General features: G+C 40.3%; 1 protein-coding gene across 3 annotated transcripts; it reads right to left on the bottom strand.

Moving 5' to 3' along the window:
• Positions 1 to 1,552: 1,552 nt before the first annotated feature.
• On the bottom strand, positions 1,553 to 27,124 carry SLC26A4 (solute carrier family 26 member 4). 3 transcript variants are annotated; one of them, XM_064142493.1, is made up of 20 exons: positions 26,745 to 27,124; positions 26,202 to 26,341; positions 24,737 to 24,847; positions 22,974 to 23,164; positions 22,362 to 22,526; positions 19,195 to 19,347; positions 19,003 to 19,085; positions 17,926 to 18,073; positions 15,004 to 15,117; positions 14,236 to 14,313; positions 13,937 to 14,032; positions 12,517 to 12,623; positions 10,796 to 10,865; positions 10,433 to 10,525; positions 10,239 to 10,334; positions 8,288 to 8,509; positions 6,086 to 6,140; positions 5,631 to 5,776; positions 5,235 to 5,318; positions 1,553 to 4,454 (listed from the first exon to the last, which is right to left on the bottom strand). In XM_064142493.1, the coding sequence occupies exons 1-20, from the start codon at positions 26,921 to 26,923 to the stop codon at positions 4,431 to 4,433; spliced, it is 2,355 nt and encodes a 784-aa protein (XP_063998563.1). In that variant the 5' UTR covers positions 26,924 to 27,124; the 3' UTR covers positions 1,553 to 4,430. The 3 variants fall into 3 exon arrangements, with proteins under 3 accessions (XP_063998563.1, XP_063998562.1, XP_063998564.1); XM_064142492.1 differs by lacking the exons at positions 1,553 to 4,454; positions 5,235 to 5,318 and having other exon boundaries at positions 5,336 to 5,776; XM_064142494.1 differs by lacking the exons at positions 1,553 to 4,454; positions 5,235 to 5,318; positions 24,737 to 24,847; positions 26,202 to 26,341; positions 26,745 to 27,124 and adding an exon at positions 24,242 to 24,674 and having other exon boundaries at positions 5,336 to 5,776.

The following is a 27,124-nucleotide window of genomic DNA, read 5'->3' on the forward strand; positions in this document are numbered from 1 at the left end:
GACAGGCTCTGCGGCGAGGTGGGGGCGGAAGGCGTGGCCGCTCCGCAGTGCCTGCCGGGATGGCGGCTGGCGAGCGGTGCCCCCTGGGGGCTGTAGTGCCACATGCCCCGCGCCTGCGCACGGGGCCGCCTGCAGCGAGGGCGGGGGCGGTATGGCGTATGGGTGCTGTCGCCTGCGCACCGGACCGCCTGCGGAGATGGCGGGGCGGTATGGGTGCTGTCGCCTGCGCACCGGACCGCCTGCGGAGATGGCGGGGCGGTATGGGTGCTGTCGCCTGCGCACCGGACCGCCTGCGGAGATGGCGGGGCGGTATGGGTGCTGTCGCCTGCGCACCTGGCCACCTGCGGAGATGGCGGGGCGGTATGGGTGCTGTCGCCTGCGCACGGGGCCGCCTGCAGCGATGGCGGAGCGGTGTGGGTGCTGTCGCCTGCGCACCGGGCCGCCTGCGGAGGTGGCGGGGGTGGTAGGGGTACTGTCGCCTGCGTACCGGACCGCCTGCAGCGATGGCGGGGCGGTATGGGTGCTGTCGCCTGCGCACCGGACCGCCTGCGGAGATGGCGAGGGCGGTATGGGTGCTGTCGCCTGCGGAGATGGCGGGGGCGGTAGCGGTACTGTCGCTGCGCACCACGCCGCCTGCGGAGATGGCGGGGGCGGTATGGGTACTGTCGTGCGGGGAGCTCCGGCGTGTCCGGGTCTTCCTGAGCACTGCCCGGCGGCCCAAGGCGGTGCGGAGCCGCCGTGCGCTCCATTCAGGCCCTGCAGCTCTCGCCGGCGCCGGCAGCTGGTTTGTGCGTTCCTCCTGGGGCCCGTCCCGGACTCCGGGAACTTCTCCCCATTGGGAACCGCTTCCAGCGCCTGTATGCGGGATTTACAGGCGTTGTCGCCTGGGTGGCTGGGGCAGTGCTGGGATTCGGAAGGCCTTGGAAGTGCTTCAGGGAAGAGCAGCGGCACACTGCTGACGATTTGGGCTATGAAACTGCCAGTGCTTGCATGGAACCGTGGAGTGAAACGCCAGTGCACCCTGAATCTTCACAGCAACAGAAGCTGAAGCAATAGAACCCCAAGCTACTTTTCTTAGTTTCCATAAACTTAGTATTTTCTAAATTCTATGTAATTCAGAGGGATACTATCATTATAATAATACTTATGTGGCACTGAGGGAAAAAAAAGGAAATCTATTTGAATAGTATTAAATTACAAGCTATAGGGCTGCAAGTGACCACAAGCAGTCAGTCCTCCCACAATCCCAAGGTAGAGGCAACTCTACACACTACAGATTAGTGACTGTCTCTAAAGCTCTCCAGGATTGGGATCCTGTGTCCCTGTAGATAACGTCTCGTTTTGTGGCCTCAACGTTGAAAAGCTGCTAGGTCAGCCTGATGTTTCTTGCCCTCTTAGCACATGGCAGACAGAACTGGTTTTCCCTTTTGTCTGTGTCATTCCTCAAAGGTACAGCCAAGAGAACTGTGCCACTGATCCCTGCATGATGAGCTTTATTTCTTAAGAATGCACAAAGAGAATTTAAAAAAACCCAAACTCAAACATAGATGGATGGAGTATATCTTCAGTATGCACAGGTTTATTTACTAGTTAATGAATACAATTATTTTTAACATGCAACTTTTTAAAAGGGTACAAAACTTAACATACAGCTCCAGATTTAATACCTGACATGCAAAGACATGAAAGTATTCGAAATACATACAAAAATATCACTTCTTCATTCTACTGGAAAAAAAAGATGAGCACATCTAGTTGCATTACTTCTGGAGGTTTTAATTAGTACAAAATTACAGAGAATTTAGTTTCATTGCAAAATCCATTACTGTGATAGATCCTTAGAAATTCAAGAAGCACATACTCACTGACACACCGAGAAAGGTATGTGAATGCCTTCTGCATGTTGCCTCTTACTGATCTATGTAGATGTAGGCTTTGTGTGTTTGGGTGTGGGTTTGGTTTTGTTTTGTTTGTTGTGTGTGTTTTTTTTTTAATTCAAGAAAATATATTTTACGCTAGTTTAAGGACAAACACATCCATGTCTTGAAGAAATACAGAGGCCAAAAATAAGTGCATTGCATCATATTTTATCAAAATTAATTACAGATTAAATGTCATATTGAGAAAGAAAACTGGAAGCCTGTTGAATATTTAATTGCTTCTTCTACAGAACTAGAAAAGGTTAAAATATAATGTAAGACCACATTCCTGTCAAGTAAGAAACCCAAACTTCACAGTGCAGGTGTTCTTTTGAGGAAAAGATTAATTCCACTGCTGTCATTTTTCATGGTATCTTTTCAATAGTATGTATTCTGCATAAAAATTAGCTGAAGGGTCACTTATCAGTCCTAGGTAGAGTATTTTACGTTTTACATGAAATGTTCATCCAACTTTAGAAGAGCAATACAGTTTCTGAGAAACAAGTTACTTGCAACAGTGTGTTATATTCACATTAATGTAAGCTGGGGCCATGGCCTGATAGGAAAGTTCTGTCAGTAATGTGGGTGCCAGCTTCCTGCATTAGGCTGGCAGATGAGAGAGAGCTCAGGACAGCACTGAAAGAATGAATTGTCAGAGATCCTGGGCTTGAGCATTAGTGTAAATTGAAATGAATGCTTCTGTCTGAGGGGGTGCAGATAAGCCTGACTTGCTGCTTAAACACATGCCTCATTCTCAGCTTGTGGAGGTGCCAATCTGACATACAAATGCCACATGTCCATTTGTAAATACAACCCTCTGTTTTTGCTGGCTTGCATTTGGAACATCAGTGTCATCTAGACTCAGGCCTATATTGCATCTGAAATCAGAAATTTCACTGACACTTATGAGGACTGAAGTTTTTTCCTTATCAGAGAAAAAAAGATGTCAGTCTGGTGCTCCTACCTACTATCTAAGATACTCTCCAACTGACTGAAGGTTACATGATTTTTTTCCCACCGATTTTAATGAAGTTTGCTCAGGTGTTTAGAACAGAATAATTTATTTAGTGCTTAGCTTTTCACCTGAGATTTTACACACACAAACTCCCCCAAATACAAAAAAAGACACTACTCTGTGCAGTGTGATAAGGGAAAATTTCTCTGATGTAATCAAATAATGAGCCTTAAATATGTGAACATACTGAAGCTAATTAGCCCATACTGTGAACCTTTAGGGATGTTATACTTCAGTATTCTTCCACTTTTTTTACTGTCTGCTCCCTCATGATGCAGGATTTTTTTCCATTTAAAAAAAACATAAGTGTAGTGCTAAAACAGTTAAGGCAGAAGACTATTCTCCACCAAAACACATTTCCTCATCATGGAAGGTAAGAACATTGACTTCCTGTCTATCTATTTTATATAGTCCTAAAGTAAGGATTAAATTTTTGCTTTAGGTCAAATCCTTTATCTGTTGGGCTCTCAAATAGAAAAGAACAGCAGCAGTCTATTGTAGAATATTAAAAGGAAAAAAATATATAAAAATATAGCTATTAATTAAACTAAATAAACTCCTGCATTCCATTTAAAACAACAACAACAAAAAAACCCCATCCAAAACCTCTATAGTAGGTCACATTCTGACTTCCTTCCTTGCACTCAGTAACAGCCTGTTCTTCAGACTTCATTATGTACTTGGAGACTAATGTTTTTGTTAACCTAAGTTATGTAGTGTTCTGCCTCTTGATGAAAGGTATGTACTCGAGACAAAATAATCTTCTATGTGTTATTTTAGGGTTGATCATTAATAGTAGATCATCATTTGCTACAGTGGGATTAATAGAGAGCTAATGAACCTATATCCAAGGGTCTTTCCTACTTAAATTCATCGTATTTAAAGTTCTGTGCAGTTTGCTCTTCATGTGAATGTTTCACCTGTCACCCATTTCAGTTATCTAACAACCTACAGCAATTTAAGGAATCACTCCATAAAAACCAATCAGGATACACTATCCAAAACTTTTCAGCATGTACATTTACACCAGAGTACAAGAAATGCAAAGCCTTGGCCAGATACTATTCCTGCTCACTCACTAGGCACTGTACAAGTACAGACCCAAAAAAAAAAAAAGGCTTGCCATCCAAAGATTTTGGTCTCTTCACTCTCCTGGGCAGACTACAAAGCAACTTTTCATCCTGTATACACTGATAAAGCAGTGTAATGTACCTTCTGCCTCACTATTCCCAAAACTGAATACATCTTTGGTAACAATCTTCTGAATTGTTTTTATCAGTGTATCATATCAGAAAGTGCTTGCTGAATCTAAGTCCAGAATATCTGCAGGATAGCATTAGCTAAAATTTATCCATTTCTAGAGATCTGTATCATTCGCACAAACAATCAGAGTTTTCTTCAAGTACAAAGATTGGTTCATTCCAAAAAATGCTTATATAGTACTGGTGCATAAATATTGCCAAGTTCAAAGACGGGACAGCACCAGCAGTCCATCTTCATGAAGCAAGTCTGCGCATGGCCTAGTGAAATGGTTTTGAAACAGGCCACAGTTACTTCTGAGTACACAATGCTTGAAAATATAAAATGTTCATGTATCTGCTAACTAAAACTATCAAGTTAAACCTGGCCTCAGTGACAGTTCAGAGCAAGTAACTGTTCTGAGGCAGCTGCCCTCTGACTTCAGTCTGCACAGGTTCCTAGCTCTCACCTTCAAAGTGTGACTATGAAGCTGGAGGACAGAAACCTGTCAGAATACTCTTTGACCTTGGATGGGTAGTTTTGTGACTAGCTTATTTTTTTTACAATAATACAAACACCTCAGGAATCCTGTAAATAGAATTCAGATATTTGTGGCTTGCTATTCCCAAATGCTCCTGTTACAGAATCATAGCTATGTTCTTCATACCTTCCATTCCTTTCTGCACTGTGACTTACAGAGGAGTGGAAAGTGCTTCTCCCCGTATTTGTGACAAAGAATAATAGTTTGGTCTCTTCCAATAATCATACCAACTATAAAAGGACAGGTTGAATCAGGAATGGTAAGTTTCACAATCTATTTACCAAGCCCTAATGAAGCATGAGAGGATTTTGCTTGGGGTCTCAGTTTCTCTCTCACCAATATGCTTTCCAAGCTAACCTTACCTTTTCCTGTAGGACGTCACACTTCGGTAGAAACTACAATGCAGGGTGATGCTAAGAACTTCTGCCCACCCTCAACCTCCTCTCCTCTGCTACAGGCAGAGAAATAAAGCCATCAGTATTCTATAAGCAATAGACACATTCGGTTCTACAGTACTTACCTCTTCTTGAACATCAAATTCATCATCAAGATGGTTTGTTTCTGTGAATTCTATGGGTTCTTTAGACTCCTGCATGAGTGAAATCTTCATAAAAAGAAATTGAGAAACGTGATGAGTTACACATCATTTGTATCATTGAAGTTATTACTCTGAAGTACCTTAATATAATCTTCACAACTCAAAAGAGTCTGTTCCTTGACAAATCTGATGTTTAGTTCAGCAGAGGTCCTTCTATGATACTCTCTAAAAATAATACAAGCAGTATAAATTTCTAAACTGCAGTATGACTGTCAGTATGTTAACTTCTGAATGGGCCATGCTGCAATGGAAATGGCAATTAATGCAATGAATGTTACATGACAGAAAGAAGGGAAACACAGTGCTGGGTATCCATACCTTCTCAAAGATGGGGTCCTGATTGTCACTGTATGCCATTTGATTCCTTATGTAGAGCACAGCATCATGGACAGTCAAGAAGAATATGTCTTTTCTGACAGTATCATCAAAGAAGGCACTCTGTTCCAGTTGAGATATAACATTGTCTGAATATAAGAAAGTCATAACATGTTAATACAATTTGGAGTAATTTAAGAAACATTTGCAAAATTACATGGTTGCAACTATCAGAAATACAGCCAAATCAATCAATCAATCATAGCTTTGTCGTGGCTCTTACTTTCTGTATTTCATATCAACCCCAGTATTCTTTGTGTCCCACTGCAGCCCACTGTGTTTATCAGAGTGGTAATTCTTAGAACAAATGCTCCTATGGACATGTCTAGAGATCTCACCCCTTCCCATGTTTGCTTTATCACTTGCATGAGTGGAAGTAGAAATAGTTGGATGCTTACCTTGATATGAAGCAAAGTATACTCTCACATCAATTCTCTCAAACTCCCTAATTATCTGAAAAAAGAGAAAAGTTTGCAACAAAGACATAAAGTCAGTCTGTTAGGAGAAAATACATATATGTACATATGTCTATATATGTAATGTATAGGCACACACTTCATTTGTTTCTGAGTGTCTTTATTCCAAATTGTATGTGTTGTTTATTCATCATAAATAAGGAACTGCTGTATTTTGCTATACTTAAAAGATCCAACAGTTAAGTACCTGTTTGCTGAGCTGGTCTATCTTTGACTACATAAGCATTTTACACATACAAACACCTATTAAGGTTCTTATTCTGTTCTCGTAATATGAACAATCATGTCAAAGAATCATAGAATCACAGAATGGTAGGGGTTAGAAGTGACCTCTGAAGATCATCTAGTCCAAACCCCCTGCCAAAGGAGGATTACCAAGGGCAGGCCACACAGGAACATGCCCAGGGGGCTTCTGAAAGTCTTCAGATAAGCAGCCTGTTCTGGTGCTCCATCACCCTCACAGAAGAGTTTTCCCTCCTCTTGAGGTGAAACTTCCTGTGTTCCAGTTCATACCCTGTAGCAGTTTAACTTAGCTGGTGTATGAGTTCCAACAGTCTGCTCCTTGTCCTGTCACAGGACACCACTGAAGAGAGACTGGCACCTTCTTTTTGACATCTGCCCTTCAGGTATTTGTAAACATTAGTATGGTCTCAGTCTTCTCCACGTTAACCAGCCCCAGGTGTCCTCATTAGACAGATGTTCCAGTCCCTTAATCATCCTCATAGCCCTCTGTGGACACTCTCTAGTATTTCCCTGTCCCTCTTTAGCTGGGGAGCCCAGAAGTGGACACAATACTCCAGATGTGGTCTCACCAGGATAGAGTAGAGGGGAAAGAGAACCTCCCTTGATCAACTGGACACATTCTTCTTAATGCATCCCATGATATGACCAAGCTTCTTGGCCACAAGGGCACATTGCCATGCCATGGATAACTTACTGTCCACCAAGACTCCAAGGAGGTGCTTTCCAGCAGGTCAACTCCTAACTGTACTAGTACATGGTGTTATTCCTCCCCAGGTGAAAACCTCTTCAAGTGAGAAGAACATGGTTCTGAGCAAGCCTTATTACTCCCCATACATGTGTGATATGATAAAATATTTCATTGGCACATGCATTTTTTTCCACAGATTTTTCCTTCATGCATTGTACCAGATGGACATGTTCTTGGATAAAAAAGCTGCACGTGGGATAAAAAGATACATATGGAAAGAGACATGTCTGCAGACCCAGTATCTCCCTTGTGTCAGAAGCCAAAACTGAATAGAAACTAGGACTAGGCAGAAGGCTGAAGCAAGGCACAGAGCAATTATTTTAACATGTCAGGTAGTTAAAAGGTGGAAGACTGGACCCCCTGGCTCCTTGGTGGCAGGCAATTCTTATCATACTATTTTCACAGGTGATTGCTAATTCCACCCCATCTGTTCATTGTTAAACTAGAGTCTTGGCAATCTAAGATAGGCTTATAGATAGGCTAAGAAGTCACCAAATTAAGTTAGTCAAAGCAAGAATCTGAACATACCGAAAATCATAAAAGACTAAGGACTGAACAGTCAGGTCCTTTGCACTTGTAATGGGGCACCAAAAATTAGGTCTTCATTTTGCTCTTCCTAAACTAGGAGTATTATCTCCTTATTAACTACTGTGATATTTGAAGATGTACTGATGAAGCTTGATGGAATGCTGTGATATTAGCCACAGAAAAACCTGTGAAGAATTTACCCATTCTTTGTTCCTTAATAATCTAAATAATGTGGAATGAATAAATGAATATTGTGCCTAAAGACTGAATTGATAGTAAGATAAAATTTTTACTACCTCTGTGTTGAGTAATCATCATCCTGTGTCCCGATTATAGCAGCATGCATGTAACTGTTTCATAACATATGCATATAGTAGAACCACATTTTGCATTCTAATTTTAGAGTACTTGACCATGAAACCTTCATATTGTTCTTTACCTTATTTTTTTTTCACACCCCAAGATTCTACCTCTTGCTGTATAAGTTTTAAAGGTATTTTTCAACAACAGACTAACTCAGAAATTAACTTCAGTCAGCAGCTCTTGATTTACATACTATGGACTAGTTTCACTTTCACAGAACACCAGAAAAAAAATGCCCTTACCGTTTTTATTGATCTCACAGCTACAATATCCAAGAAGGTTACTGCTCCAAAGTCAAGAATGAGACTGTGAATGGGCACCTTGGGGATGTTTACTTTGAGAGGGAGTTCTGAATTCCAGTCCACTTGGATCTCTACTTCTTTGGTGGGAAAGTCATTGTCTTCAGGCTCCTCATCAGTCTCAAAAACTTCATTACTAATACCAGATTCACTGATGATGCCATTCTAACATGCAGGTAATATATGGAACATAGTATTTAATCATGGAGAATGTTCTTTTTGGTTACAAGAAATACTTTCCTGTGATAACTTCTGTTTAAGGAATGAACAAGAATGATACTTGTGACCAGTGCCCCCTAATCCCAACCCCTGGTAATGTGGTTAGTGTAATTAATGTAATTTATAAGGCAAACAGCCATTCCTTTGTGACCAAGATGGTCACATATTTGTTCCCTTTCCCCTTCTTCTCAGGCCTTAGAGGTCCTGTGAACGTCCTGTACATCAAGCAGGCAAACCAAACTAATTTCTTCTTCCCCTCCCTATAAACCACAAGCTCCCTGGATGCCAGGCTGACTACTCCCTGCCTTGCCAGGTTTAACGTTCCCAGGCACCTGGACAGCCAGGTGTTGTTGATGACCCTGTTATAGAACTGTCCACAAAATCAAGCAATTACAACTCCTAAGTGGGGAATTTGGACTAGAATTGCTGCTGAACAGTAGGACCACCTCTCTTATTCTCTGCTGAGAACTGGGTGATTGACTTGTGTCTTCTTTTATATACAGTTTGAGTCTAGATGTCAGTTATTAAATTGATAGATCAAACTGTGTATTAAGATCTCACCCAGTTTGCAGAGGGGCCAGGTGATTAGAAACCCTAAGTCAAGTTGTATTACACATTCTGTATTAATGTTACTCATAAATTGTACTACATTGCTTCTGTTTGGAGAAATAATGCACCATTCTAATAATGAACTGTGCTATACTAATCATAACATCTTGTTAAGGAAAGTAAAGTTTCGATTGTATTTATCATTATTTCCATTATCATTCTGCCAACAATCCCTTAAAGAACCTGTCTGTCCCCTTTGTGCTGGGTGACAGTACTGCATCCAAAAAAAAAAAAACAAGAAAAAGGAGACAGCACACATTTACTTTCTCCTTGTGCAAAGTATTTCATGCTTTAAAAGAGAATCTTCTGGAAAAAAGGCCATTATCTGGAAAAATAAATATCTCAGAGCTAATCCCTCCCTCAATAGCTTTGGTTCTAGGAGATATTTAAGACTAATACTTTCAGCTTTGGATTAGATATACTATATATATAAAATGACTAGGTCAAAAGCTGTAATGTCACATAAATGAGCATTTATCTGTACCATAAACTGTAATACATATAGGCAATACTGCAACCTTCACCAACAGCAGTGACAACACAAAGCCCATTTCTAACTTCCAGCTCTGGGGATTTAATTGGTTGCATTTACCTGTCCCCTTCTGCAAGCATTTAATTACTGAAATGTACATTCCACACTCAGAGGAACATATGCTGTTTTCTTTAAAGAGAATGTAGGCGGCTATCTCCACCAGGCAACTGATACAGCTTACTTGTGTGTAGGAAGCTGGATGTTAGGAGCACATGTACACATGAAAGAGCCAGCACTTCTACCGCGCGGAGACGACGGGAGGTGGTGAGGGGTAGAGGAAACTGCGTTTCCACTCCTGTTAACTCTGTGACTGCCACAGCTGCCTGAATATGTGGGATCTTTGGCAATAGGTGTACTCCTGCATGTCCCAGACTTCCTACCATACCAAAAAGTCACACTTTCCCATCTTTATTTTAGAGATGAATACAGAGGAACTTATAAGTAAGGCTAAAGTAATAAGCTCTAACAGTAATCCTTTGAGTAAGAACAGAAAGAAAAAAAAACCAAAACAACCAAAACCACAACCACCTTTACCTTAGTAGCTTTTAATTTCCCCTTCTTGATTAGCTTTTGTATCTTCCTCAGTGCTTTAAGCCTCTTATTATATACCTTGACCGCATCAAATCCCACCTACAGAAAAAGGGTGACAACTCTTTAACTTTACCTAGATATAATTCTGAAGAAATCTCAAAGACAGTTAAGCATCCAAAATATTACATATCACTTACCGTGGATTTGAGGCTGCTTTTCAGTCCATCAATGTTAGCATAAAAAATTGGACTTGCAAATTTGAGAATCTTCACACCTTCTGGTTCTATAACCTGTTGCCAAAGGATATAAGGTTAAGCTACAACACGTTTTGGCTAAGAAAAAACAATTTAACTGTTTCAGCAGTTCAGCAAAATATCTAAAATATCTGAGATCCCCAGCATGCAATATGGACCAACCATCTGGATCGAGGTGAAGAATTCAATGCCGAGCCTGTATTTGACCATGTCACTGCCAAATTGAGGCTGTTCACAACAGGCAAGGCACAACTCTGTCTTTCACTGCCTTGAAAGGTGAAGGGAAACAACTGAGCAATTACTTACATTTTTGTAGTCCTTGACCTTCTTGTAGATGTCTGTGCCAGGAATGTTTCCAAAGCCACCCCATGAAGGACTAACAGAAGCAAAAGTAAAAACCAGTTTAAGATAAACATCGTACTTGGGCATTCACAGAATCAAAGGGATTGCTACATACTAACTGTCATAAGTTCTTGTAGTCTGCTCTCTTCAGCCAAATAGCCTTGCTGTAAATGTATCACATCTATTTTGTGTTGCTGTGCAAGCCTCTTCTTCCAGTTTGTAGTGAATGGTCGTTTTTAAAGCCAAGGAACTTTGGTCTCAGCCTGCTTACTGCACCATTTTAGTGTAGAGCTAAAGGAATAACTTGTACCATTTGTTACCCTAACCAGGAAAATGTTTTACAAGCAGACTAGTTTGGTTTGAAAGCAAACCCAATTTTTCAATCTAAAAATAAATTTGTCACTTTTTCAGTTGATGTGAAACAAAAATCCCAATGCATTTAAATTCCTTTCAGATTACTTAAAACTTTTTGTCCAACCTTTTTATTTTTTAATTCAGCCAACAGCAAAGCAAAAATATTTTGCAGTGTCTAGATATACGTTTAACAGTTGAGGCAAACAGTTTTGAAGTTTGTAAAGCCTAATCTCCCTTTTATCTTTTGATTTCACAAATTTGACTTGAAATTGGGAATCTCATTTGAGGATCTTCAATCTCCATTTTTTATAATCTACTATTCTGTAGCAGTGTCTGGAAAGCTTTGCTTTTATGTATTTGCTGACAGTGCAACTATTCATTAGTATTGCTAGTAACCATATCTCTGGATTCCAGGTTGAAGGAACAGAATTATGTTGTATTTTCAGAGAAAATATCAATTAAAATTAACAAGATGGTCAAACAAGCTTCTGTAAAGCCACTTTTTCTCAGCATTCCACTACCATATATTCTTTGAGCAGCAACTAATTAGCTCAAAACACAACATTTTGTCTTGTCTGCATCCTTTTCTTTTACAGGCATACAATCAGTTTTGTATAAGCAGTATGACATGATAAGAGTTTCTATAGTGATCAATTAATTACAGATGCCATTCATATACCTTTTTATATTTGACTTTTATATTTGACCTGGAATGTTCCTGTTCCTTTCCAGAACTCTATGGATATATGTATAGATATAGGTATATGGGTACATAAATAGAATCATAGAAACCACAAGGATCATCTAGTTCCAACCCCTCTGCTGTGAGCAGGGACACCCTACCCTAGATCAGGCTGGCCAGAGTCTTATCCAGCCTGGCCTTAAACACCTCCAGGGCTAGGGCCTCAACCACCTCCCTGGGCAACCCATTCCAGGGTCTCACCACTCTCATGGTGAAGAACTTCCTCCTCATGTCCAGTCTGAATCTCTCCACCTCCAGCTTTGCTCCATTCCTCTCAGTCGTGTCTCTACCTGATATCCTAAAAAGTCCCTCCCAAATAACATGTATCTGTACTGGCCAAGTACCACCAGAGTACCCAACATGATAGAAAATAAATTGTTATAAACCAACAAAGCTTCTTTCTTGTTAGTGTAATTAAGTGGTAGCACACAGTGATTTTGGGTCTTTTTTAAAGAGTAGATTTTTTCCATTTCAAAATTTTTGTAAACCCAAGCAGCTTTTCTGCCACAAATCAGCTTGCTTTTCAGCATAATTTCTCCCTTTCTCATGGTATAACACTAACAATTATTTCTGATCCTGTGTTACTTACAACTGAACTCTCAGCACGACTGTCAACAATCCAAACAAAAGGCCAGCAAGTAATCCCAAATCAAGTCCCAGAATGATGGATGCTATACAGGTAAAAACCCAGATCATCTGGAGAGGAAATAATATATGTAAAGTCTCTTAACTATAACATACAACTCCTGGTCAAGCTAAAGAATCACTAGACCAGACAAGGTGAGTAGCATTTCACTTTAGAATTTATGACCATAACATACTGATAATTAGCTGACTTCCTTTTCCTCAATATGCTTCTATCAATCACTATGTTATTAGTAATAGATAGCATTTTTTTTCTCATTCTTTTTTTAGCATAACTACACTTTCAAGGATGAGGATAGCTTGATTAAACTAAAGAGGATGCAGGTAACCATTGCATTTTCTTCTTTCTGAGGTTGGCAGTCTTTGTTAATCTTTCTTTAGAAATTGAAAAGGTTTCCTCGAGATGTAAGATGCTCCACCTGCAGACATATAGAGAGGAAAAGGTGCTCTGCAGTGGTATGTAAGACTCAGGCAGAAGGGATGAAGTGGGCTACCGAATCGCTCTCTCCATCACTTCTCAGGCACAATATCAGTGGAATCAATCATGCAAAAAGTTGAGTGCCCACAGTTCTCAATAAAAGTAGTAGAATCTTTAATCTGTAAAGAGGACTATTAAATGATTGACTACAAAAATTCAGATCTGCTTAAGACAGGTACTGCCCAATGACACGTATTATAAAATCTGTATATAATAAGGACTGTACAGAGGAAATACTTTCCATGAAACCTCTTCCTATCCTAACAGCCATAGTGAAGAATCCCAGACAGTGGGAGATGTGAGCAAGTACCATGAGATATGTACAGTGCTTTGTATGACAAGCTTGTTCATATATCCTTCAGCACGCCAGATGAATCCACATTCTAGTTTGGGTTAGTCTTGCTACAAGAAGAAAACATTTTTTGAAGGATACCTGAGATTATCCAGGCAAATGGGACAGTAATGTCCTAATAACATAAATAGATGTATATGAATTCAGAAAAGATCAGCTTTTCTTACCCATTTAAACTGTGCAAGATATAAAAGCAGAACAGTAAAGGCCATCTTTATTCTGATTTTCAAGATGCCTCAACACAAGATTGCTGTAAACTATGGTAATTGCTATGAAAGGATCATCACTGCACAAGAATACTTTGATTGGCACTCTTGCTATGTGGTACAGGGAATAAAGAAGATAAGCAAAATACTATGTTAGACTCTAAAATGGGGGATTTTTACCTGCCATTTGTATTTTAAGGATGCATATAGATGTTCTCCACTGATAATGCTACAAAATTCTCTTTATATGGTAGTTAAAAGAAACTTGAATGGCATTAAAAGATAAAAAGAAAACCAGACAAACCCACTAAAATATTAGGCTACTTACAGCATCTACTTTATTCTGTCTCCACAAACGAGGAACATCAAACACTTGCATGAACATCCCTTTCAAGTTAGCTATTACTACAGCTGCCAACACAGACTGTGAAGAAAACCAATGAAAAAGTTTTATTCAGAAGTGAAGATGCATATTAAGGTAGTGCTTAACATTTTACACTATAAACCAGAGCTTCATCTGGTGTCAGTTACCAGAGCTCAAACAGGGTTATTAATCCTGCCCATTAAAGTTGGGCATTTGGTTCAAATTGGTGCTGGTGGTTGTGCTGCAGAGGACAAGTACAGTACCTTTTGTAAGGGCTCTAGCAATTTCCCCAGGGCAACAATGGAAATCAAAACAATCCCAGCTGAGATTATACCAGCAACCTACAAAGAACAGTGTTTATAGGAAATTAATTTAAGACTTTATCTATTTTTCAACACAAGTAGTTGCACATTACATTTCTTTAGGAATAAGGAGACCTGCCAAAATGACATTGTGTTTAGATGTGTGTGGACAATCATTACATACTTCAGCTAACACAGAGAAAATTCAATTAAGCAGGTAAACAACTGCTCTTGGAGGAGTGCACAGACAGATGACAGGAGCAGACTCTGCCTGTCAGCTGAAAAAAAGGCTGCTGGATAGCCTCTAGTTCCCTGCTAAAATATGCAAAGCTGTAGTACTGTAAAACAGCAGTTTACTCTACATGAGAAAGACAGCACATGGGCAGATGATGAATGGCAAGTAGGAGGGCCACTCAGGCCAGTACCTGGGAGCTGCAAAAGGATTTCCTCCCTCATACTAATGTCTACTGTGGCAAACTCAGTCACTCGATTGGGAATTAAATTCTGTGGAATTAGACTTGAGGGATTTCTGACCTCTAATGTAATTCATGCTATGACTTAGAACGTGACTGTCCTCTTCTGGCAGAACTACAAAAATTATTCACTACCAGAGCACAAGGTCTGCCAGCAACACAAGCATTTTAGGACAGCTCTTATCCCATTGTGAAAGCTGTGCCCTATACAACAATACATTTTCCTTGCACAGTACTAGCAAGAAGAGGTCATTACCTGAGTCTTTCCACCAGTACTTTCTTGGACTGCAGTCCTCGAAAGAGCAGTAGTAGCAACAAAACATGAAAAGGCACCTGAAAAAATGTTGCTGACCCCAAAGGCAATAAATTCCTGAAAAATAATTGGATGATGCTGTAAATACAGATACCTGAAGACAATTGTGCAAAAGAGAATGACAAAAACTTCTACAGTAGTTCGTAAAGTAGATAGCACAATGTATTGAGTAGATTATGCATTAATAACAGCTGTTCAATGTTTGCACAAATAACTCTTGTAGTAGCAGTGCAACTGCCTGTGTTTGAAAACCAATACAATGGAGCTGGTGTATGTCTCTGACATGGACATTTTCATCTTAGTGCAAAGATGTGTAATGCTTATTTCCATCAATGCTATCAAACCTAACATTTCTAACAACTACATTGGTATAACTGCATCAAGAAATGGGGCTAGGAAAAAAATAACTTGCAAGTATCATCAGCTAAACAATTTTAGTCAGTACAACAGTCTGAGTTTAGACAAGACTTTAATTAATACAAAGCACTGTATTATTAATAAAACTTATCAGGAACTTTGCAATAAAATACAGTTTCAATGAACACTTCTAGTTTGTTGGGCCGGAGGCTTTTCAAACCTCTAAACATCTGAATGAACTCACACAAAGTCCTACACAACATTCTCATAGATTTGCCCCACAGTCACAGGTCCTGATGACTACTGCTGACAGTTGCTCTGCCCAAATGACAAGGACCGTGTGAGCTTTATGGCCTGGGATCTGGGCCATTCCTCCACTGGGAAATGAGGTGTTTGGGAGCAACCCCATATAACTGACAGAAAGGTTGTTTTCACCAAGCTGACACAGTCACAAGACCTTTTCAGTGACGGCACATTTTTAAAAATACAATTTAAGGTTGATGTTGAAACTCTCACTTCTTTTCTCCAAAGCGAAAATTCCTGTCATCTTCAACAGCAGGATTTTGAAGTAATGTTCTTAAACACAACAGACCTAGAAGATTCATGCCTATTCCTGTGTAACAGCTGCACTCTGCAAGAAAATACTAGAAGTAGGTTGCTAATTTGTCTAAGTTTTAATAATCTATGAACCTATGAAGACAAAATAAACATTGGTAGATAACAGTATTTACCTGTCCTCCAAAATAGTTTTACTACCTACTTTTATGATATTATTTCATCTTCTGTAGTTCAAGCAAACTATGATGCTATTTGCCCATCATTCCTGGCTGCACTTAACCTTTGCTATTCTTCAAAATTCACAGCATAGAACTGAAAGGAAGGCACTTGGCTTTTATAGAAAGTAATTCTACTACAACAATATTTAATTAGTAACTTTGAAGCACATTAGTGCTGGCAGAACAGCACAGTCAACAGAAGAACAGCAGAAACAAATTTATTAAACTGAAAGGCAATGCATTTTAGACAACTTCAAAGCAAAGTGTTACCAGATACGAACTCTATACTGTAAAGTGACCAGCATGTTCAGAAGTGCAATTTTGTTACATACTGCAAAACAGTGTTTCCAGTATATTTTCTCAGATGCTCAATGGATAAAATGAAAAATGAACACAGATGCAAGACAAGGTGGCTTTCTGACATTTTCCTCCCATGCCTATGGGAAAGCCATATAACCCTGAACACTGAAGAACTGAAGGAATCCTCTAAGAACTTGCTGATACATAGCTCTGTGATGGTTTGGGTGTTACCCGCTCCCCCCAACTTTGGAAATCACCCAGACTAGACTCAGCCGGCTCTGGAAATCTGAATGAAGCTTAGCACAATATACAAGCAGATATTTACAGTTATATATAGAAATATACAAGGTAAAAGGTAATACAGAAACACAACACCCCTCCCAGAAACCCGAGTCCCCAGGAGGGGCTCCCAACCGCCCTTTCACCTTCTCCTACCCCTCTCAATCTTACCCCAGTCCCAAGGAAGAACAGAGGTTCGGCCAGGGAGTTAGGAAGCAAAGTGGATTAATCAGAGAGACAGCAGAGAGGCTAGAGAGAGAGAGAAATGCAGCTCAGGCAATGCCCCAAGAAGTGCAACTCCCTTATCTATGTTTGCATTCTTGTTCTTATACCTCTCAGCAAGCCTATGAGTGAAGTAGACATCAGCACTGTTTCTCTTTCATAGCCTGTGATCTAATCCTTCTCACCCAAACATTCTAGCTAGCTTCAAACTAGCACAAGCTCATGTACCATTCTATGTAGCTATGTGCTTTTAGAAGTTAATGGTTAAAACAATTCAGCCAATTTGGTGTGGACAGTTATGCAAGTACATTCATATGCTGGTAGACATTTGCTTTTGTGGAGCTGCAAGACTTAGCTATAGAACTACAAGTATATTTACACTGATATAACTGGTGTTATGCTGAGAAGTAGAATAATTTATTCCACAGGAATAAAATCACGCCTTAACTGACAACTAGACTGGGCCTAAATAAAGCCATCCAGAGCAGCTTCATAGCTTGCCATTACCTCCCTCCCTAACCCCTGTCCCAGCCTGTAGCAACACATCTCAAAATATGCCTTACAAGTAAAAATGGAAAGCAGGTTCCTAAAGCTATCTATGTCACCTTGACGTCACCAGAAAATTCCTCTATACAATGCTTAGATTCATTTACCTTTCCAGAGCTAATGAAGACACTGAAGAAATACTAAAGGAATCTATTATTATGAAAAGCCCATACTGAGGACAGTCCACATATAGCTCATCTCTGTTTGGCAAATTTGTCAGGTAATATATAGCTATGTCAGCTATTTCTTTCCAATAGTTGAAAAAAAATTTCTCCTGTCAGACTTCAGCTTGTCTGAAAAAATGTGTGGAAATGATGTTTCTTTCATTTGGCTACAGAAGTCAGTATGAAACAGAACTGAACTTCACTATTTTGGCTATACATACCTGGTTTCCATCAATAGCATAGTTGTACTTGGTTGCATATACTTTCCCCACAGATACTGCAATAGCATAAGCAACTATAGCGATGGAAAAGGAGGCTGCTATCATCTGGGAAAACATGCTGACATCTGGAGGTTCAGCAGGCAAAAATCTAGCATTAAGAAAACATATTAGTGTTATCAAATTGATCGAATTCTGTTCTAACTAGAACTGTCAAGGAGTTTGAGGTGGAGGCATACAGGTTGCTTATAATATGAAGTGTAATGTTTCAAGTTTAATAAAAAGGTGGAAACAGCCCATTGACATACAGAACACGCTTATCTAGCTTACCATAGCCCAAATCCTGATGCTATTAGTCAGCAACAAAGCTCCCATTGTTCTCAGCACGACTGAGATTTGGCCTTCTGATAGCAAAGTGAAAAAGTACATTTTTTGAAGCATTGCATAAAGGATGTATTGAATAGTATGATGAATTACATAAATATGTTAATGACACTTCATACTATTGTTAATGTACTTCTTCAGATGATCTCAATAACATTTTATCCCCTATTGTGTTTCCACAAATTTTAATTATTCAAGTCCTGAAAACAAAATTGAATGTGAAGGTTACTACTGTGAAGTGCTGTGAATCTTCTGAGTGCAAGTCTCTATCAGTATAATCCTGAACATCCTGGCTCCTATTACTATGGAAGTGACAGTATTAATTTGGGTAACAGCTTTCACATGAATATGAACCACAATGGGGTAACTCAGGTCTACAGAAATCCAATCTATGCAGAATATTTTTAAAAACATTTTCCATAGTCATATATCCTCCTCCTAAGCACAAAGCAGTACATTCTCAGATGAACTTCATGGATCAGGTAGATGTTCCTAAGCCCATTTTACAGATGAAGGAAAGCTGGACAACACATTTAAATGGTGTAATTGGCAGAGTGAGAAGTAAACATGAGGAAATCTCTGAGTTCTAAACTCCAGGTTACAACTCTCAGTACCTCTTTTATGTCTTTTCTCTTACCACTGCCTCTTTTACCCAATTAAGATAATAGTTACTTCCCAGAAAACAAAGGTACTCACCCTCTTGGAATGCTTTTAACAATGCCTGCATTGTATTTTTTTTCCAAGTCAGCAGCATATGAAACGCCAGTGGCTACTATTGTCTGCAATAAAATAAAACAACACTTTTATTTATCCTTTAAAAGAGTTCTTGTTTTCCTGAAGCTAGACACATCTATTTTATCCAAGATTTTATTATGCTCCTTTGCTTACCACAATAACTTCTATTGGTATAGGAATAGGTATCTTGTGTTTGAATCGATCATTTATTTCTTTAACTACCATGCAGACAAAAATGGTGAGGAGTCCAGCAATAAGATCTGCAATGTTGGTGGTACCAATTCTTTCAAATGTTTCAATAAGAGTCTGAAACATAAAAAATTACAACATAGATCATGTCTATGTCCACTTAAAGGATGCAAAAATACAAGAAGACCCCAATGCATGGAGTTTTGGAAGAAACCAAATGACTTCTTTGCTTGGGTCTGGAGGAGCCTGAGGGTAACATACTGTCAAGGCACTACAGAATCGGTGAATGGACATAATGGTGAATGTAACTGAAAAAGCAGAAATTGTCCACATGTGTGTGTGGGGACTCTGTTTCCTGATTCTTAGGAATTGAATACTAATTAAGAGCTAACCCCCTGCCTGTGTTCTACTTCTGCCTGTTCTTGGAGAAAGGAAGGGAAGACCTACAGCTTCTTCATTTTGTCCTAATAGCAAGAGAGATCCTAATTTTTCTATTCAAAAAGCAGATTGCAAATGTTTGGATAGAACTGCTTCACAACCTGCCCAGTACATGTGCTCTGTGGATTACATGCTTCTTATTTCCACTGTTGACATCCAGAGACTGACTATGAACACGAGTCCTGCCAGCCTGTGAAGAAAAGCAGCCACTAAACCTCACCTTATCATACATTAACCTTCCCAGCAGAATTCAGTCCCTGGATGGGTGATTCTCACAATGGGGCTGCAATATGTGGTTCCCTTCTCTATACCTGCTATGCCCTTACTTGGTCCTATAGTTTATTGCAAGTGAGTGTACAAAGAAAACATGACGGGCTGATTACAGAAATGCTACAGATACTTCTCTGTCTTCCTCCTAGGCACCAGGGTAATTCTCACTTGTCCTCTGTCTCCAAGAAAATTCAATTTTTCCATGAATAGTGATAGCAGCTTCTAACAGAACAATCTGATAGAAAATCACAGAATAGCTTAAGCTGGAAGGGACCTTAGATGTCATCTACTTCAACCTCACTACCATGGGCAGAAATGCCTCTCAACTGGATCAGGTGCTCAAGGCCTTGAACACCTTCACGGAGGGCACATCTATAATCTCCCTGGGCAGCTTATTCCAGAGTCTCACCACCCTCACATTGAATGACTTCTTCCTAAGATCCAGTCTGAACCTACTCTCACTCAGCTTAAACTATTCCCCCTTGTCCTATTGCTAGACACTCTTACTAAAAAGTCCCTCTCCAACTCTCTTGTAAGGATCCCTTCAGGTACTGGAAGGCAGCTATAAGGTCTCCCCAGAGTCTTCTCTAAACTGAACAAGCACAGCTCCCTCAGCCTATCCTCAGCAGACATTCCAGCCCTTGTATCAAATTTGTAGCCCTCCTTTGGAGTGAAGAAAAAAACCCAAACAATCAGAAAGGGGCTTCTTGCATCCTGGTTAGCTCACCAAATACTAAGCTGTCAGTTTAGAGGCAAGGGAAGTGTTCTACAGCAGTACCACTACTACCATTCTGAAAAGACTCTGGTTTTGAAATAAAATAAATGTTGAATCTGCTATGCTGTCTAAGCTAAAGAAGCTTTCCGTGCCCTTCCTTGCATGACTGAAACCATTTATTTTTTTTTGTACTGCTTACCACGGATCCCCTTCTCACTCAGCAACTCTTGCAATGCCCCACTTCACAGAACAGTAACTTCCCAACATAGGGTTGTGGGCTCTGCTAACAGTGGACGCTTAGTGTTGCAGTCTGTTAAACACTACTTCTGAAACAAGTCCAAAACTTGCTGAAGCTGACATAGCAAGTCACTGGTTGAGCAGACCAGAAATCACAATTTCTTTGCTCTACACACATATGCAAACACGTTGACTTGGCTCACCTGTAAGAATACAGAAGCTCTGAACTTTAACCTAAAAAGTCAGCATTCTGCTCAGGCTTGCAGGAGCTGGAAGAACCACTTGACTACTTAAAAAAAAAAAATATCTTCTAGTAAAATTAGCAACCTCCAAATCCATAAGAAATTTAAAAAGAAAAAAAAAAAAATGCTGGATTAGTGAGTCCATCACACTGCCAGGTCTGCTTTAAGGTTTATTAAGTAATATGTTGTGTTTATTAAGTAACATGTTGTTTCACCTAATTTTCCCTGTTAGGAAAATTCTTCCCCATGAGGGAAAAAGGCCCACAATACTTTGTTTCAAATAGTTCCCCAGATATTTGTTCTAATTTTTACCTTGCTAATTGTAGTTACATTCATCCTCTTGCTACTAATCTAGATGACTAAAATGCTGAAGATGTTTCTGCTAGCCTGGCTGCCTTAACTGGCATGTAAAACTTGTAATACTTTTTTTTTTCTTCCTAGAACAGCCTCTTTCAGAAATCTGTTATAATAATGTGAAGTGCTATGAAAGACCTAAAATACAATGAACCTGAATAGCTTCATGCCAAAGTCAGTGACAAAACTTACAGTAATTTTCCTGGGGAATGAGATTTTTCTGTAATATGAGACCTCTAGGAATTCAGTATTTCTGTAACCTGGCCAATACATTTCTCCATTTGATCATTTTCTCTAAGATCAACAAATGGAGTTGACAGCAACATTTAGCCTCACCTTAGCTAACCAGTAGGTACCTGGATACAAGGTGGGAATCCACATCCTTCTTTAGATATTCACAAGTATGGCTATATTGTGGAATGGAGAGCAATGTCCTTTATCAGAATGAACTGCTGGCTTAAAAGTAAAGTGGCTTGGGATCAGCCAGCTTTGGGACATGACCTGACAGTGTTAAGACATGATGAAACATCCTCCACAGTAAGCTGGAAAGCACAGAGTGTGATAGAAAGTAGACTCCAGAAGTGACAAGCTAAAGGACTGTTTTGCTAGATAATGAAGTTTGAATCTTTTGTGAAAAACTGCTCTGCCTGAAAAAGATTTCAAGATGGCAACTGGACTTTCTATCTGAGGAACCCCAAAAACAGCTACTTAGAACCTCACAACTATAAATGAACAGCTGCAGATATTCATGAGAGTCCTCTACTTACCACCACATATATATATATATGAACCATGCCTGTATGAAATGGAAGCAAAAGATAAAAAATTATATAAAAAATCTGGCATAAATTCAAAATAGATTAGATCATACTTACATATATTATAGAAAGGACACCATTGTAGTTTTTAGTTGAAACATTTAGGACTATTTTCAGTTGTGACACAAGCACTTGAAAAGCAGCTGCAGTTGTGAATCCCCCAACTAGTGGATCTGCAAGGTACCTTACAATGAAACCAATCTGAAGGGCTCCAAATATTACCTGGAAAAATCATGAAGAATACCTTGCTAAACAACAAAAATATACTCTTTTATTTGGTGATTTCTTATTTTTTTCTCTCTCTCTTTGTTCATAGACTCTTAGGATCATTTTCCCCCACTGCAGCCTAGTATAGCTTAAAGTCATGCAATCCAATAGAATAAATGACACCAGAAGGAATGTGTGAAAAGATGCTTCAGGATATTCACCATTAGTGGTTGGTTGCATGCAGGTCTCTTGGTCTGTAACCACAAGCCTATGCTTCTGTTGTCTGTGCCCCCCAGACTCTGCCCAGGATAAGAAGAATAATCCCAATAGATGTTCTTCAGAGTTTGAGATGACTTTCCTTTAATTTTGTGTTTTACTAAGCTAAAAGTATTTCCACACTTTACATTTTCCCATGAAAATTAAAGCAATATCAACCTTGTGTCTTCAAGCTAACTATTTTACCTGTAAAATTCCAACTAGAAATGTGAGGGTACTAGCAATTAGCACTCTCTGTGCATCTCTGGATTCAGTGTCTATCATTATCCCAGTACCATTAGTCCCTGTAGCATTACTGCCATCTATCAGAAAATTATCATCAGGGGCCATGCTCAATACAACAGATCCCACCATCAAACTGACTACAGGGAACGGTCCTGTAATGAGAGACAGAAAAAATAAAGTGTAATATACATAAAAAAGAAGTGTTTATCAGACTAGACAAACAAACTCTAAATCAGAAAATCCATTTTGCATTTTAACTGGGGTACAGAAGTAGTATTAGGGGGTCAGGAGCCACAGGCACTGCAAACATGACACAAAGATACTATTTTTTCCTAAGGTAACTTAATGTTCTAGATACAAGTGCAGTTTCATGCTGTGCTTAAGCCAATCCAGGGCTGTACTGAAGCCAGAAGGAGCAGGGCAACATGTTCCAACCATCCCTGTTGTATCAGCACTACAATCAGACAGAAAAGACCACTGATCCATCTGAAAGCAATATTTATGTATTTATTTACATTATGATTAATCTTCAGCTGATCAAGTCTGCCACACAACTGCACAGTGAGAAATCCCAACACCATGATGATGGCAGGAACATGCATCATGGGGTAGGACCACAACCTTTAGCAGCACAGTGTGGTATTACGTTGGCTAAAGATGACTGAAACTATACTTTGGGCAAGATACAAAGATCACTGTGTCAGCAACACACAATCTAATAGTAATCATATTTGCTGCAGTTATTTACTAAAATTATGGAGAAAAAGAAAAGGTTATTAAATGTTTTACAGAAAGATACCTTAAAGATACCTTAGAAGAAATTTCATGAATAAGAGCATTGAAGAAATCTTAAACAGGAGTGTTTGATGATGTAGAAAGTAGGAATGTCAGACTAAGTAGAGGTGACAACTCAGACTTGGATAGCAAATGTGAGCAGACAGGTAAGGTAGGAAGAGGCTTACAAAGTGGAGAAAACATACAGGGGTATCTGATGCAGCAGAAAAGAAAGTTCATTAAAAGGTGTAACACTGTGCCAAAGCTTCGGGGCGGGGGGGAGGCAAAACAATCTATTCTTAGTAGATATGATCCAGGAAAGACTGTATTTTGTTAAAATGAAGAAAAAGAAACTTAAATAATCAAGCTGTAGCATGAAGTTTAAATGTAAGATGTGACAGAAATTAACTACCATATTTTAGAGAAAGTACTCAGGAAGAATCAACGAGGTTTACCCATAGCCTTGATGTGAGGGCCTAGAGCGAGGCTGGAGTGGACACACAGGTTCTGGGTCTCCGCGACAGGCAAGAAGATGATATTGTCCACAGTGATCAAAAAAGGATGCAGCAAGGAAGGCTTGTAGAGAAGACTAAAAGAGCTGTTTTAGCCATCTTGAGCTTTAGCTAATAGACAAAATGTCTGTTCATACTGCCTATTGAGGCCTTGACCTTGTAATTTCTTGTACTGAGTATAGCCAAAGAAAAGATTTAAACTTCAGCATAAATGCAAGCAAAAAGCATGCATGGGCATGACTGAAGTTAGCTATTAATGCACAATTGCCTGTACAGTGAAGAAGTAAGCCTTAAGTCTCCCAAATCCACAAATATTAATATTCATCACAACCAGGTTTGGTTCAGAAAATAATTATCTTGTATGAAATATGAATGTTCACAGTAAGGATTAACATTTTGTAATAGCTAGTTCACTGTAACTTGAACGCATGAAGTTACCAACTGAGATGTGCCTTGATGTTCCCAGGAAAAAGTATGTCAGGATGGGAAAAAAGGCAGAATAGAGACCATATCCAACAGGAACTGCAACCAGCAAAGCATATGCCAAACCTGAAATGACAGATCATACAATGTCAGATTTTTTAATATCTCCACAAATTACTACCCTGTATAGAGCTGACTTTCAGAAAGATTTACTCCTTTTGTTCAGATACAATTCAGAATTTGTCTGTACATCAGTTGCAGGCATATACCTGAGAATCAGTGATTATAAATGATTGTAATCCTATTACTGGGCACCACTGAAAAGAGACTGGCACCTTCATCCTGACACAGGTGGATGAATCCTGTAACTGTGGCACTACTGTTAATAGAGATCTTTCAGCTAATACAGACCTTCTGTGGAGTTGAGGACAGATCACTTTGTTAGTACTCAAGCCACCCTCTACCCGGAGCAGAAGTTTGTAATGTTAGTGGAGTTTTGTGCCACACTGTGCCTCCCTAGCACACTCCAAGGGAACAGGCTGTAGGGAAAACTTGAGGCTAATGAGGAATGCATAAACGGTCTTCTTTGTTCCCAGCGTGAATCTTTGTCCCCCTTGTGCAATGCTTAAGTTCTACTGAATGAAAACCTGAGCTGACTTCTATCTTAACATCCCCTAGACTTGAAAATTTGTGAAAACAGTGTAAGAATGCTATTGAGACAAAAGAAATTAATATGCTGGACCACCTCAGGGTTACAGCTAGTTTTGTCTCTGAATGTGAAACTTATCAGTTGCTTCAGGCAGAATTGTCCTGCCATTTGTCTTCATTAACTAGCTTATTTTAATTAATTTCTGCTTATTTATGTCACCTTTTTATTTATCTACCAAATGGTTTCCTAAAAAATAGAATAAAGAAATAAGGAAAATGTAATATTGCAAGCCACACTGTAAGTATCTATCAAGTTTTGTGTTTTTTTTTTTTTTTTTCTTGTAAATATGCTGTCATCTCCTTGGAGATTGCTTACCCAAACAATCTTACAAGCCAAATTTTAAAATGAGAGTAAATAGCAAGGTTGCATTCTTTTGGGGAAAAAAAAAAGTTTTCTGTAGACAGCTGCTGGACAGGTATAGACTCAGATAATGAAGAGAAGGAACACCACAGGATCTATTCCATGTATCACAGCATAACTGAAATTTTAAGTATCAGAATGAATACTCTTTGAGCAAAAGGCTTGGGTGAAAACAGTTAAATACATCTTGAGGTTGGCACATCAAAGGAAATTTAAATCTTCTATCCAAGCAGAGAAAGAAAAAAGGAATATATTAAAATAATGAATTATTTATTGAAAAATAATACCTAATATCTAGTATTAAATAACAAGACTTAGATTTGTAATTCCATCTGCATAACACCCCTGTGTTCAGTTGTCTCCCTTACAGAGATGTCCTGGAGAAGGGAGAGCCAGCATGCCTGGCTTTACCTTGCAAGGTGGCTACAAGGCCAGTGCTGACCCCAGAGATGATATCGCTGACCAGCCACTCTTTCACTCGGTAGTTGGGCAGCCACTCCAGGATAGGCAGAAAAGACTTGGCAACCTGAAAGGCCCTTTTCCTTGAACATCTGCAAGAAAACAAGTGCTGAACATACTCCACGGGGCTTCAACTGCAAAGCCCCCAACGCCAAGCTGACAGAAAGCTAGGGTAACGCTCATTTTAAAAGGCAGAGACTGTCACGGTCGTGTTTCCAGACAGCAATGAGGCATGCACTGGTGTCAAAAGTGCCGTCTCCCGAAGGAGGTACCCTATGGGCAGCTGCATCCACGCGCTTCCATAGGAAGGAAAGCCAAGACTGGTCTATGCATAGCCTGACGGAGTTCAGGCCACTCTATTCCTCGGCAGGTGAAGTTTATGGGGGCAGGGACAGCGCGACCCTCGGCCGCCTACTCCCCCCACCCCGCGGGCCCGACGCGCCCCCGCTCCCAGAGCCCGACGGAGCCGCAGCCTCCGCGGGCATCGTCACGCACCTGAAGGCCGCCTGCGCCCGCTCGCGGAGCGTGGGCGGCAGCGGCGGACGCCGCTCGTTCTCCTCCTGGAAGCCTGCCTCGCTGTAGATGGGCCGCGCCACCACGTAGTGGCTGAGCTCCGCCAGCGGCTCCTCCGTCCGTTCGCCCGCTGCCATGGCCCTGCCTGAGGCGGAGGGCATCGACCGGCGCCCGCGCCGGCACCCCCTGGCGGTTCCCCAGCCGCCCGCCGCACCTCAGCGCCAAGTGCGGCTCGGCCCCGCGGCGCAGAGCTGTCCGCGTCCTGAAGCGGCGGCTCAGGCGGCACCCCCACCGCCGTCGCGACTGCCACGGGCTCTACCTGCGCCTGCTCCCGCTCTCCGCCGTGGGGCAGGCCGAGCCAG

The sequence above is a fragment of the Pogoniulus pusillus genome, chromosome 4, assembly GCF_015220805.1.
Source record: "Pogoniulus pusillus isolate bPogPus1 chromosome 4, bPogPus1.pri, whole genome shotgun sequence".
Taxonomy (NCBI): Eukaryota; Metazoa; Chordata; class Aves; order Piciformes; family Lybiidae; genus Pogoniulus; species Pogoniulus pusillus.